The sequence below is a fragment of the Melanotaenia boesemani genome, chromosome 24 (genome assembly GCF_017639745.1).
Source record: "Melanotaenia boesemani isolate fMelBoe1 chromosome 24, fMelBoe1.pri, whole genome shotgun sequence".
Taxonomy (NCBI): domain Eukaryota; kingdom Metazoa; phylum Chordata; class Actinopteri; order Atheriniformes; family Melanotaeniidae; genus Melanotaenia; species Melanotaenia boesemani.
Genome location: NC_055705.1, coordinates 20,249,163 through 20,263,085, shown reverse-complemented (window position 1 = coordinate 20,263,085; position 13,923 = coordinate 20,249,163). Strand labels below are relative to the sequence as shown.

General features: G+C 38.8%; 2 protein-coding genes across 4 annotated transcripts in view; one reads left to right on the top strand and one right to left on the bottom strand.

Annotated features, from left to right (window-relative positions):
- The window catches only part of LOC121635445 (gamma-aminobutyric acid receptor subunit alpha-5-like), a 30,659-nt gene extending 28,393 nt beyond the window's left edge, over positions 1 to 2,266 (bottom strand). For both annotated transcript variants that reach the window (XR_006009462.1, XM_041978581.1), the window contains exons 1-3: positions 1,950 to 2,266; positions 1,392 to 1,486; positions 515 to 639 (exon numbers count right to left, since the gene is read on the bottom strand). Coding sequence is in view for 1 of the 2 variants with exons in the window: in XM_041978581.1 (XP_041834515.1) it covers positions 515 to 639; positions 1,392 to 1,486 (220 nt within the window). In the remaining variant the exon portion in view is untranslated. The remainder of the gene's footprint in view (positions 1 to 514; positions 640 to 1,391; positions 1,487 to 1,949) is intronic.
- A 3,685-nt stretch (positions 2,267 to 5,951) lies between these two features.
- The window catches only part of LOC121635443 (gamma-aminobutyric acid receptor subunit beta-3-like), a 49,111-nt gene continuing 41,139 nt past the window's right edge, over positions 5,952 to 13,923 (top strand). For both annotated transcript variants that reach the window (XM_041978580.1, XM_041978579.1), the window contains exons 1-3: positions 5,952 to 6,396; positions 6,510 to 6,601; positions 6,752 to 6,819. In XM_041978580.1, coding sequence (XP_041834514.1) covers positions 6,317 to 6,396; positions 6,510 to 6,601; positions 6,752 to 6,819 — 240 coding nt within the window. In that variant the 5' untranslated portion in view covers positions 5,952 to 6,316. The remainder of the gene's footprint in view (positions 6,397 to 6,509; positions 6,602 to 6,751; positions 6,820 to 13,923) is intronic.

Here is a 13,923-nt window from a genome sequence, read left to right as displayed (position 1 = left end):
GTTTTTTTAGGTATGTATTTATAGGCCCTCTTGTGAAGGGTAGCAACCGTTACCAGGATGTGAGTGCAAGGTTTTTGCCGTGACACATCATGGCAGTGGATGTAAAAGGGCCCTTTTTTGCTCCTGTTTTGGGACAACTATGGTCCACATGTAACAAAGGTGAGCAGAGAGCAGCGTTGTGAGGGCTAAATAATAACCTTTTAAAAATGTGGTGGAAAAAAACGCAGTAAAAGAAGGAGAATGAAAAGCTTTCCTTTCTAAAGTCCATGTCTGAATGGCAGTTCGTTTGCTCTCAAGGTTATCTCTGTTGCCACGGTGAGGAGAGTGAATAAAACACCACACAGAGCTGCATTCTGGCTGCTGTGAGGGCATCTCCATTGATTTACCTTTCCTGCCTATAACAGAAGATGCATTCAAGAGCTTTTCTCAGCATCTGACACCTACATGTGTCAGCCTTCACCTGTACGAACATGGGACATATTAGGATGTAAAGATACTGTTATGATAAGCAAACCTCCGAGCCCTGGCCGGAGCCTGTTGTCGTAACCATCCAGGAGCCCGTCCAGGATGCGAGTGAAGACAGTGCTGTTGTCGTTGGTGCCCGTCTCCTTCTGAGCTTCTGAAGAAGACTGGCAGATACTAGGAGATGCAAGGGAGTAAAGAAATGGGCTTTGGTTAAACTGCAGGACATTAACTACGGCATGCTTATTGTGATTAATTAGCTAGCCACATCAAGGACAGGCTTATTGTGATTAATTATTGAACATAAGTACTGCTTATGACTACCAGTAGAGATAATTAAGGCTTAGATGTTTGATCCAAATGCAAACAAACAAGCTTTCTCTTTAAATATGGCATGAGGCGGGACATCATGTGTTGAGGATAAGAATTTTTTTTCATCTAAGTTGGGAGATGTTGAAGAAACCCAACCAGATTTCTATCTAAGTCACAGATCTTTTCAGATGAGATTGCACTATTCCAGTAATTTACAGCCAAAGATTCCCTCTTTCTTTTTCTTCGTTTTGTTTTTATCTCTTTCTTTTATTTTACGGCTTTTGTTGAATGTAGGCCAGCCACTTAAGCAGTGCTCTGAGCAGAGGGCAGCTCAGATATGCAATCAATCCTCGAAAGAGAGGCAGAGCTGGCATGAATCTGTAGCAAAAGATATATTGAAATTTAAAAAAGTGAGAATGGAAAGGACCAAATTGATTGCAACTGCTGATTGCAACTAAAATTGAACTTGTAGTTGAATCTGTATGCATCAAGCATTAGTTTTCAGACTAAATGTCTTCATTTGTTTACTTTAAGTGGCTCTAATAAGCAGTTATACCACTTTAAACTGTTAAACAAGTGTTTTATAGTTTTTATTGTTGTTTTTTTCCTTCCTTTACCTATTTTGGCTTCCACACAAGAGCAGGAGGGAGAGGATGAGCTTTACCATGGCTGGAATTCTGCTTGCTTTGTTATTAAGAGGTGTCACAAACATCTAGATAGAAAAAGAAACCAAAGAAAACAAGAAAAGACAGGTTTTTGTATTGTTTTTAAAAATAAAGAATAGCGCTATAAGGCAGCAAAATCATATGAAAACTCTTAACCTTGCTGCGTACAGAGGCAGATCATGACTAAACCAAGCAGTGGGACAATCTGTGCATCTCTGAGGCTGCAATCTACAACTTCAACATCCAAAACCTCAGCTGGGATATTATGGGTTGAAAAGCGGGATTAATACATAAATGCATTGTCAAAACAAATAAATAAACAAAATTTTCTGCGGTATGATTTGTATTGTGTAAAGCTGCAACTGCGTTTGAATCATCACATTACAATTCATATAGGCTACCCCTCTCCTCCAGCATTACCTTTTCTATTCTTCCCATAAACAAAGATATAAATATGAATCTTATCCGTGTGCTGATAATCATAAAAAAATTTAGAGATAAAGGGGCTACCTGGACGCGGATCACAATCACAGCCGAGAAGTCGGATTTTTTCCCCAAACAGCGAGTGGAGGATGGGGCTCTCCTTCGGCGGTGCTGAAACTGAACTGGGCGATCACCTAATTCCCGTGCTTGTCGGTTGTCTCACCTCCTCCTCCCCTTTAGCTTCTCCACCATGGCTTCTTTCTGCTCTCTCTCTCTTTCCTTCTCTCTGTCAATCAGGAGGTGTTGTAGTAGTGTGTCTGCTCCTCTCCTCCTATCGCTTTACTGCCGTGCTTTCTTAACGCCTGCCGCACCGCGTCTTCCGCATCGCCTCCAGAGGTGTTGCAGCAGCAGCGGCAATCACAAGGGCTGCCCCTTCTGTCTCTGTCTCAGAGGACTCTGACTTTACTCCATATTTTTCTGTATAATTATTTTTTTTTCGAAGAAAATTTAATATTGCAGCATCGTTAATGATTTTTAAAATAGGTGTTTGCCATTGGTGGGTTTGGAGGAGGAGGAGGAGGTGCCTTGGCAGCTCAACCGATGGCAACAAATCTGAACTGAACAGTCTGGTGGTTCATGTACAAGCCAAGCTATTGAAGAGCATGAAACATCCAGAGCTCTACAGACACCAACTTAATGACTATTATTCTACTACAGTATTTAGAGTGAAAGATTTGTTTTTATGGTTAGGCTATGTATATTGATTACTTTAGTGTTATTAGCCTTATATTTCTACCTTTCTTTCATAACAGTTACCAGAAAGACTGTAGTTTAAATCTGTTATAAATTTTTAGTTTTAAACAGTTATCAGCCATTACGTTCCATTATTATGAGATTAGAATTTCTTGAGCTACACTATTAATAGCGTTCAAGCTTCATGATTAATAAATAGCTGCTAATACTGTAGTTAGCTAGTTGTGTTTCTTATGGTAGCATTGCTATCTTAACTGTTAATTAGTTTTTTTATTAACAAAAGTTGATAATTTACTAAGTAAATTATAGCTAACCATTGTCAACATTTTAATTGTTTCACATATTTAGCCATAAGCTTAGCTTAAAGGAGACTAGTGGCTAGTTTTGCAGTTAAAAACCTTTTTAAACTTCCAAGTTTAAACAATTCTGCCATTACTTTCCATCAATTTATAACATATCTAAAGCTGTGGACCCTGAATTGGGACACAGCTTTAGTTTTCAAACTTTGTTGTTGGCTAATTGTTGCTTTGCTAACAACAGCATTGCTTTTTAACTAATATTTCCCTTATTTTTAACAAAGGTCAGTCAGGTTCAGTTCTTTGTTACTAATAGCTATCATTTTGAGAATTTTGTGTAACATATTTAGCCATAAGCTTAACATAAAAGAGACTACAGTTTTACAGTTTAAACCATTATAAACTTCAAGTTCTAAGCAATTATCAGCCATTACTTTCCATTATCATGATAGCATATCCGGCCCTGTGATGGACTGGCGGCCTATCCAGGGTGCACCCTGCCTCTAGCCTGCTGACTGCTGGGGTGGGCTCTAGCTTCCCCACGACCCTGAATTGGACTAAGCGGTACAAAAGATGGATGGTTGATAGCATATTTATTAGCTACTACAATGCTAAAGTTAGCTTCAAACTACATTCTAATTTAGTTTTCAAGCTTTATGGTTAGCTTAGTTGCATCAATGACAGTAGCATTGTTATTTTAATCATTTTTTTTATCTTTTTTTTAATTTGTTTTTACAAAAGTTTGGTATTCTGTTCTGTCTTACAGATAAACATTTTAACATTTTTATTTTTAGTTCCACATATATAAACATACTTATGAGCTACATTTCAATTTCTTTTCTAATATTTAGCTTACAAAAGACAAGCAACCTCTTTTACATTTCAAAAGAATTTTAAACTTCCAGTTTAAAACAATTGTTAGCATTAGTCTCTGTAAATTAACTACTTCTTAGATTTTTAATTTTACTATTATCTAGTTGCTTTGCTAAAAGCAACACTGCTATTTAAATAGTTAATTTACATATTTTAACAATAACTAGCTATTAATATAACTTATAGCTAATCATTTAAACAAATGGTCTTTTTTACAGCTGTATTTAACTACTGTAAAATGTTTTAGACATGATTCAAACTGAAGTTTGCGTTGGCTTTTAGCTAGCCTGTTTTGGCTAGCTTTATCTTCATAAACCATTGTGAGATTCAGCTGCTGGCTAGTTAAGTCCTTTATATATATATATATATATATATATATATATATATATAATCACAACATTGTGTTTGTGTGCTTGGCTGGAGAGTCAATATGCAGCAGCAACTAAAGCAACGTAAACAACTGCACACTAGAGTTAAAGCTTTGTAATGTGTTCCACTAAAATGCCTGTTCTCATTAAACAGGGTTATCATCCTGGCGGTTGCCATAAGAGGGTAGCCGAGTTCCATTTTTCGAATATACTAATTAGTCTGTAATGTTTAACCTCCATCCACTTTTTTAAAATCCGTCTGAAGGCGCAGTCTCTGAACGGGAGCTGCGGTCAGGAAATGTATGGAAACACTAGTCTGTTCCCCCCGGAGTCTGAATTCAGCACCACGCCTGGTGCGGACAGCTCCTCCTGAGTGATGACCGCCCGGACAAGGGTGTGTGATGAGAAGAGGGTCCAGAGGCGTGAGCGCGTGTGTGTGGATAAAATGATAGCTGTCTGGATAGATGTTGGATAGTTTCTCCTACAGGAAATCGACTGCCCTTCAGTTGTTTCCCTGCAGGCACTCAGCTGTTTTAAATAAAAAGAAGTCAAACAAAAGAAGCAGAGAATCTTTAATATTGATGAATATAAAGATAAAAAAAAATCACGAAGCCTTAAAACTAACAAAGAAATATTCCTAATTATTTATGTACATGGTTGTGGAATGATGGCACTCTCAAGCATTTTCATTGGCTGAATCTGTTTAATAATTAATGATGTCATCACTCTTCTTTCAGGAATGAAGTTGACGGAAACAAGAAGTTGTTCGCCATCTACGACACTAGGTGGGAAACGTCACAACACAACACCACCGTCCCTTACATGCCCTTATAGATCAGTGTCGTGCACGCGCACACCCCCATTCCTCATTAAATTATCCACGGATGTTTTTTTTTAATGGTTTCAGCTTTCTCAAGCTAAGTAATTGATGGTGCACCCCACCCCCCACCCCCCCATACACACACATTTTAAATCAGAAGGTGAAAAGATACCATTATGGACGATTAACAGGCCAACCAGTCACAAGCATCGATTCATATGTTGATAAATGCAAGGTTGTCTCCTCTCGGTAGGTCCCGCCATTTTTATTGGAAACACAGGGGAAGGGAATTGGCGCTGATGGTGTGGGATGCGCTGTAAAAAATGTCTATCAAACAAAAGAGGTTTATGTAATAGTTTTTAGTTGAATGATGATTACTTGATAAACGAACAATGATTATGATATGTAACACACACACGCACACACACACACACACATATATATATATATATAAATAGATAGATAGATAATGGACAGAGAGAGAGATATAAAAGGCGACCTTTCCAAGACATTTTTCTGTTAATTGGCAATTGTATATGTAGTGTTATACTGAATTGAAATGGACTGGTAAATTAAATTGGAATGGATATAATCAGGACTGGAATGTTCTTATTTTTAAAAAGGAAAGAGAGAAAAAAAAGTTAAGTCTATTCACTTGAGGGAATGTTGTAGTAGGATCTTTTCCTCCTTGTCAGTCAAAGTACACTTGAGTACTTGCAGCGCACATGAAGAAGCCTCTGACTGAACATACTTTGAAAACAAACCAAAATTCGACAACATAAACAAATTAATTGAAATAAGAAATCCAAATATATAATTAATAATATATGACTACTGCTTTGATTAATCTCCTCTTGGAAAAGAACAAAAAATCCAAACAATTCTCGCACTTTCACGTTTGTAAGTTCACCTCAGCTACTGGTGGTTATTTTTTACAGCGTGTTAAGTGATGGGCTTCATCACAACCAAGTGCCTTCACCGCCACCATCACCACCACCACCAGCAGCAGCAGCAGCCCCTGTGCGTACCCTCCTCATCAATATGCGCTTCAGCTCCTGAATGTGAGCCTCTCACACAGTCAGAGACGGCAAAGACGAACGGAGCCAGTATTCTGGACAGTGAGGCGATGTCAACCCAAATTTTACACCCGACTCCATCCACAGCGAGCTGCTGACTTTTTCCGCACCTAACTCGACTTTTTTTTTCTTCTTTAAAGGAGGGAGCGATCAATGGATTTACTCTGGATTTGAGGGGCAAGACTGATGATTGGAGGGAGACTCTTTCTGTTGTGACTGTAAACAGCGCGATTTTAATAATAAATAAAAGCAAATTAAAGAAGGGATTATGTTTGTTTTGCCGAGGGTTCGTCAATTTCGCGTCTTGTCCGCGCTGGTTGTCGGTTCGATTGTGTGCTGCGCAAAAAGGTGTGTTTATTTGTCATTTCTGTTTTTGAAATGAGAAGTCAAGGTTATTGCTCAGGCTGATTGGCACGAGAGCCAAGGTGATGTTTTCACTCCTTTCTGTGCTCCCGTTTCAGCGTCAATGAACCGGGCAACATGTCTTTCGTGAAGGAGACGGTGGATAAACTACTGAAGGGTTACGACATCCGACTGAGACCAGACTTTGGAGGTATGCCCCGCATTTCCTCTCTTCCTCGCCTCCACAACCCACCCTCCATCATTAATCCCCTGCTTTATTTTTGGCGCCATTCACACTGTTGTGGTCAGGTGTAGAGGAGTGGGGCCCATATGCATAATCAACTGTTTTTAACCTCTTCAGGTCCCCCTGTTGCAGTAGGGATGAGCATAGATGTGGCGAGCATAGACATGGTGTCAGAAGTCAACATGGTGAGTGGATTTACATGTGTTTACAGCATAATACATTCATCAGGGGTGCATACAGCACAGTGTCTTAGCTGAGCATATGGATGGGCTGGGTTTCCTGTATCTTTATCTCCAACTACCAGCCTCCAGCTTCAGTTTCCAATGCTGATCCTCAGACAGCAGCCCCACTTAGAGGGTAGATTAAAGCTGCAGCCATGCTTTTACAATCAATACAATCCACATGCAATGCATGCACAGAGAGCTCTCCATTCATTTATTTTCTTATGCAGAATTCCCTGCCCTCCCATTGGTCTGCATATTAACCTCCACTGCCAGGTGCAGTGACTGTGTCCCCCCAAGAGGCTCCACTATGCAGGGATATTTGATTGGATTAGCTAATTCCTGAGCTAAATGCTCTTTTTTTTATGACCACCAAGTTAACGCTTGTACCCACATGCAAGAAAAGTAACTTCAGGCTATTGTATCTTAAAATATCAGCTGACGGTGACCCAAATTGCAGTGGGAAATGAGTGGCGCCACGTTGCCAGCCATTGGCTATACAGAAAAAAAAACCCCCATCATTTTCTAATACTCTGACACTGGGCTTAATTATAGACGTTTTAAAGTACCAGTTCCACTTCAACACCTCTGTTTATACTTTTCACGGGCTGCTGCCTCACAGGTGCTGCCATTATGACTTTCATTAGGGACGATGGCCGCTGAACACGTGCTTTTTAAAAAAATTTTTCAAGAACGCAGATAAGAGCTGCAGTCAAAGCCGGTTCAGTCATCCCGACCTCGCTTTGCATTCGCCGTACACTCAAATGTTCTGACAGCTTACATCATTCACAGGGTGGTGATCCTGCTCTATACTGAAACAGGAGGAAAGCTACATATTCACTTTGCTGTTACAGTATGAGAAAACTAACTGTTATCTTGTGGGAGGTGTGTTTATGTGTGTGGGTGGTTGTGGATCAATTCTAATGACTCAATGAGTACTTCACCAGGTGACTCCTGGCTTTGACCATTGATTTTAACCTGTGCTGGTTCTCTGTGTTCTTGTTTCTCCTGGAGACTTGTGTGTAAAACAAAGAAAGCTGTGAGAAAGAAAGTGCAGCATCTTTCACCTCCAACCAGGATAGAAAGAGATAAATCATCTGGCCCTTATCAGATCCTTAACCCCTAAAACTCAAGGCCATTTTTTTTTCCTTTTATGTAAAAATGCATGTAAAGCTAAACATTTTTAGTCTCAGTCAACATCCAGACATGATATTTTCAGGACAGCCTCAGTTATCAGAGTATGATGCTAAAATGATGTAAAATGAATGTATCAGGAGATATAGCAACATAAAAAGATTTATTACTAACAGTAATTTGTAGAAATAACACACAGATCAACAGTGACCAAGCCTTTTCTCATCTGCACATCATTTTCTCAAGTCTTGGCTTTTAGGAGAAAAATATTGGCATTGAAACAAACACACAACAGAAACTATTTACATATTTACTATTTACCTGCTATCCTCACAAAACCAACTCCAGTTCAACTTATTTTTGGCTCCCCCATGCATCAAAAACATCTTCTTGGCTTTATTCCAGCCATAGAGGAGCATTATTTTTCTTCTTTTCAGACACACATAGAACTTTCTGCTCACTGGTTGATCTTTGGCTGCTCCTGATTGGACATTACCATCAATCTAAGCTCTCTGATTGGTGGATGGTTTGACAGGAAGTGGCTTCATCAGGTCAAGTGATCAATAACAGGTTTATCATGGATCATTGTGAATTTACCATATAGAGCCACTGAATAAATACTAAATTTTGTGGCCAGATTGCAGAGTTCCTGGATGGGATATAAATGCCTGGAAAACGTCCGTAGATAACCTGAAAGGTAGACAAGCAATGGTGCTCGGAGTGATGTTTATCTAGCAGAGTTTTAAGGGTTAATTACTTGAAAAAGACACATTTTAACAGCCTGAACTTGGTTAATATGCCTCTCACCAATCTTGGATTGTCACCTGACTCAAATAAATGGTTCTTAACAAAACGCTATTGGGAGAATCTTTTAATTTGAATCAGGTGTGTTGGGGCAGGGAAACATCTAAAATGAATTAGACACCCCTGAATTAATGCTGCAAAGGAAAGTGAACCAAAATCCCTCTACAATGGTCAGAGAAACTAAGGGAAACATGTTTTCATGCTTGTTTGTACTGTATTTTTGCATCAAGTCTTAACATATATGCTGTTTGGTCATGGGAGATGGGATACTACTCCTCCATGCTCTAAACAAGAATTTATACCCACTCAAGTTAGGTGTGCATCATCCTACCTCTGATTCAGCTTGGAGTTTGAACATCAGAGGCTTCTGGATGGCTTGATTTCATTCATTGCACCAATCATGATCATTAGATCAACTTCCCTTTGCTGCATTGAATAGTAAATTGTCCCAGAAACCTCTGATTTGTCCTGGAAATAACTCTGACATTCTCGTCTTTTGCTGACAGCAAACACATCAGTACAACAGCTGGCAGCACAAACAAAGCTCATGAACGAGAGATGCTAGCATGACACAGTAACAGTTAACAGGCTAAAACGCTGAAAACAGCCCAACAAAATTTGTGGTTTATGGATGCAAAGTTGCACAATTTGTAACATGAGCTACAAAGAACTCTGTTCTATTAAGGGAACCAGCCCAGATTTGTCTCCTGCTTATTGTGGTTTTTATCTATGGTTGGTCGGATTAGAAGAGAAAACCAGGGACTTTTCTGTGTTTTCATAAACTTAAACATTTAGTGACATTTAGAACATTTAATGATGTTTTTAATGATTAAATTGGGTCCAGTTTAACAAAGATCAATGTTAAACTTAAGATAAACCTATTTCAAGCTATTTAGAAAGTTTTATTTCAGCTTCTTTAAAAATAAGAGTCATATGGACCAAGTTTATACTTTAGGAGCTGTGTGTTTTCAAAAATCTTGACTAATGAGCCTTAAAAACTCTGCTACATGACAATTTTTCGGAACTGTAGTTCTGTAGTAATTGTGATGGATAGCTTACCCTTTAGGGGATCTACAGAGGTTTTCCAGACATTTATATCCCATTCATGAAATTTACAATTCAGCCACAACATGTAGTGTTTATTCAGAGACTACATGGTAAATCCATAATGAGTGATCCATGTAAACACCATATATTATTACGTTTTCATCAAAAAGACCTCTATTTAGACCTGTAAATGAAGGTGATGCCTTTTGATCTTTCCACCAATCAGAGAGCTGAAATTGATGGTACTGTCCAATCAGGAGCAGCCAAAGATCAGCCAGTGAGCAGAAAGTTCTATGTGTGTCTGAAAAGAAGAAAAATAATGCTCCTCTATGGCTGGAATAAAGCCATGAAGATGTTTTTGATGCACGGTGGTGCCTAAAATAAGCTGATTTGGAATTGGTTTGGTGAGAATAGTAGGATGAGGGGTTTGTTTGTTTTTAGTGCCAACATTTTTTTCTCCTGAAAGCTAAGACTTAAGACACTGAAATGCAGATGAGAAAAGGCTTGGTCACTATTGATGTTTGTGTTATTTCTACAAAGTTCTGGGAGTAATAAAAAGTGTTGTTGTGGTTGGCCTTTATGCTGCTATATCTATTGATACATTAATTTTATGTCATTTTAGCCTCATAATCTGACAAATGAAGCTGTCCATTACAATAGGTAGACCAGAACTAGCAAAACAGGGATTAAAGCCTTTTGATTAGAATGTATATTAGCATTGTCTAATTAGAACTGCTGTGTTGGACTTGTCCTTTTAAAACGTTGCACCATAAGAGATGAAAAAATTGCATATGATAAGGCCATCCATTTTATACTCCCTATTAAAATTTAGGGCTACAATACATTTAATTCCTAGGAGTCTGGGTTGTATTATTATGGGAAAAAAAAGTCTATAAATAATCATTTATTTTTGCTTTGTTGCTGTGATTAGTGCTAAAAGCTTTGTTTGCTAACAGTTTAGCAGCTATAAGGAACAATCCACCCAAGCTGGCTATTCTCCACAGAGCAGATGAAGGCAACTGATCATCCAGGGAATCAGAGAGCTGAGATCACACTTCAACTGATAATTAATGATATCCATGTCTCTCTGCCACCAATACACAGCGGGACTCTGCATCTGTGCTTGTTAAATGGACAAATCCTGGCCATCAGCTACTGCTGAAGCCGAAACAAGAGTGATCAAGCTGTTTGTTGTTTTTGACATTTGGTGGATGATATTCATCCAATGCCGGGTCCGTCTGTGGTTCTAGCGTGGGGTTTGATGTAGAGGGAAACGGATTGTGAGCCCTTTTGTCTTTACCTTTCATCAACACTTAACAGCACAGCCCTGATAAATGGTTGAGGGCTCCATTCTGCATTAATGTAATAACATTTCAGCTGCTAATTCAGCATCTTCATACTATTCGAGCCACCTAAAGACATAACTGAGGAAACTAGTCTTTAAAGTTTGAGAGAAGGACTGCTTGCTAAGATCATAATATGCACGATCAAGAAGAACAGATTTAAAAATGAAAAAAGCAAAGCAATACATGCATGTAAAGAAAACTGGAAAACTTGAAAGTGTCACAGGTTTTGGCAGATTGAGTCTTCTTCGTGCAGCTTGTGTGTGGGTGTGTGACATTAAAATCTTTGTACTGAAGCTTGGGTCACGTCTGATAGAAAAAAGGTAATTTTCATAGGCTGCATTGAGTCCTCATGTCTGGGTCAGAGAGCATTGGATTTGGCCTTAAAGGTAGACTTTTCAATGTATAGAGAGAGTAGTAAATAGTTATTCTTGTAAAAAACGTGGAAATAATACTAATCTTGAGATAACTATGGACTCATGCTAACTGAAAAGTACAGAATTTGAAGAAATTATTAAAGTGGGAAATTTAGAGAATAGGTAAGTTAGCAACAAAATTGCTGTCTCATTTAAACTTTGTTTAAATACCCCTTACATGATTATTTAACAAAGACTCTAGCTAACATGAATGTCCAAACATGACCCCCCCAAATACTCTTGAACCATCATACTTCTTTATATGTAGTTTTTATTAGTACAAAACACAATATTGAGCATTTCGTTATGATTTACATTAAAACAGCCTGTTTGATTCCACTGTAACTACAGAAATCATTCATTCATTCATTCTCTGTACCGCTTATTCCATTACGCGGGTAAGCTGGAGCCTATCCCAGCATTAACAGGTGAAAGGCAGGGTACACCCTGGACAGATTACCAGTCCATCGCAGGGCCAACACATACGGGACAAACAACCATTCACACACACACTCACTCCTAGAGAGAATTTAGAGTCATCAATTAACCTATCATGCATGTCTTTGGATGGTGGGAGGAAGCTGGAGTACCCGGAGAGGACCCACGCATACACGGGGAGAACATGCAAACTCCACACAGAAAGGCCACTGCCCTCAAGGTTCGAACCTCACCCCAGCTGAGATTCGAACCAGCGACCTTCTTGCTGTGAGGCTGCGATGCTAACCACCACACGGTGGTGTGGTGGTTAGCATCGTTCCAAAGGAAATTTAGGGTTAATCTGCATTACTGTAGTAATGCTACAATATTAGCTCAGCTAATAGTGTTCAGCTAAGGCTCATAAGCAAAATAAAGTTTGGAATTTAATATTAGCGGCTTCACGAATGGTCTCAAACTTTGGGTGCTTTGCCTCTTTTAGTTTTTCATGATGGCAAAACTTGTTCATACTCGGGTCTGTGATCTTTAAGGGATGTTAAAAAGAAATTACTTAGAAGAACAAAAAAAAACTTTGTGGCTACTTAGATGTTTTAGAGGCTATTGCTAATGATTGAAAGCTCAGATTGCATGTATAATTAAAATGTTGCATGAAATCCAACATAAATGCCCTCAAAGATATTGCATTGTCATATATCACACTTCCAAGCAGACTGCAGTATTAGTTGCTTCTTATACTTTGATTTACCACTTTGAGTTTTTAATGTTGTTCCAACACATCTATTTCTGTGAGCTTCAAATGAAAGATTTAGAAGGACAAGAAAAGCTAGGTGACTTTCTTTAGCTTTTTTTTTTTTTTTTTTTTTTAGCAGCTCTTACTAATAGTGCTACAGTAGTGCAACAATATTAGTTCAGCTAGTAGTGTTCAGCTAACGCTTATAAGCAAAATGCAGTTTGGAATCCATCATTAGCACCCTCACTGATGCCATAGCCACACATCACTCCTCCTACCAGACTGAAGTATTAAATTATTCACCCAGTTAAAAATTAAATAACACCTTCTTAAACTTCAAGTGTGTTGCCTCTTTGAGTTTTTAGTGATGGCAACACTTGTTCTTATGTAATGGGGTTAAAAAATAGTATGTTTTTGCTTTATAAAAAGGTAAATTTAATGATTTCTCAGTGCACTAATGTCAATGCTGCCAATCACTTCCAGACTAGCTTATGTTTGCTGCCTAACATTGGCTTCTCCTTTCACCATATTCTTCCAGTTTTGTTTAATTTGACAAGCAGCAGGAGTTCATTTTATCTACCTATGCCAGATTCCAGTGTTGTTTGTCCAGTACTCTTAGCCCTAACACACAGGCAATCAGCACATCAGGCAAAGTGAGGAATGAAGGCAAGAGGAGAGCTGGAAGACTTGAAGGATTTATTGAGCGACTGAGCGAAGCAGAAAAGAGCAGAGAAAGACAGGGATCGAAGATGTGAGTAAAAGAGAGGTAGTAGGTTGAAATACCCCACAAGCTGTGAAAATGGCATCTGGCTCATCTAAAATAAAAAAAAGAAAGAATCCACCTGGCAGGGCTGGTCGACTAAGTCGGTCTCTGCCACTGAAGCCTTTGCAACGTGCGAGCTTCTGCACTGGCAGATGCTAAAACGCCTGAGAAAGGCTCGCTAATTACCTCTGAGGTTTGTTTGTGGTATGCCGGGGGCCTCACTTGATGAGAAACATATACTAGGACAAGATCAGAGCGAGGAAAAAAAAAAAGAAGGATTATGTGAATGCAAGGCAGTGGTTGGAAACTAGTTGCACACTTAAGAATGAATCACTTATTAGTGCTAGTTCTATAATTGTAATCAGTGATGGGAGGTTTTACTTTTTAATTTGACAC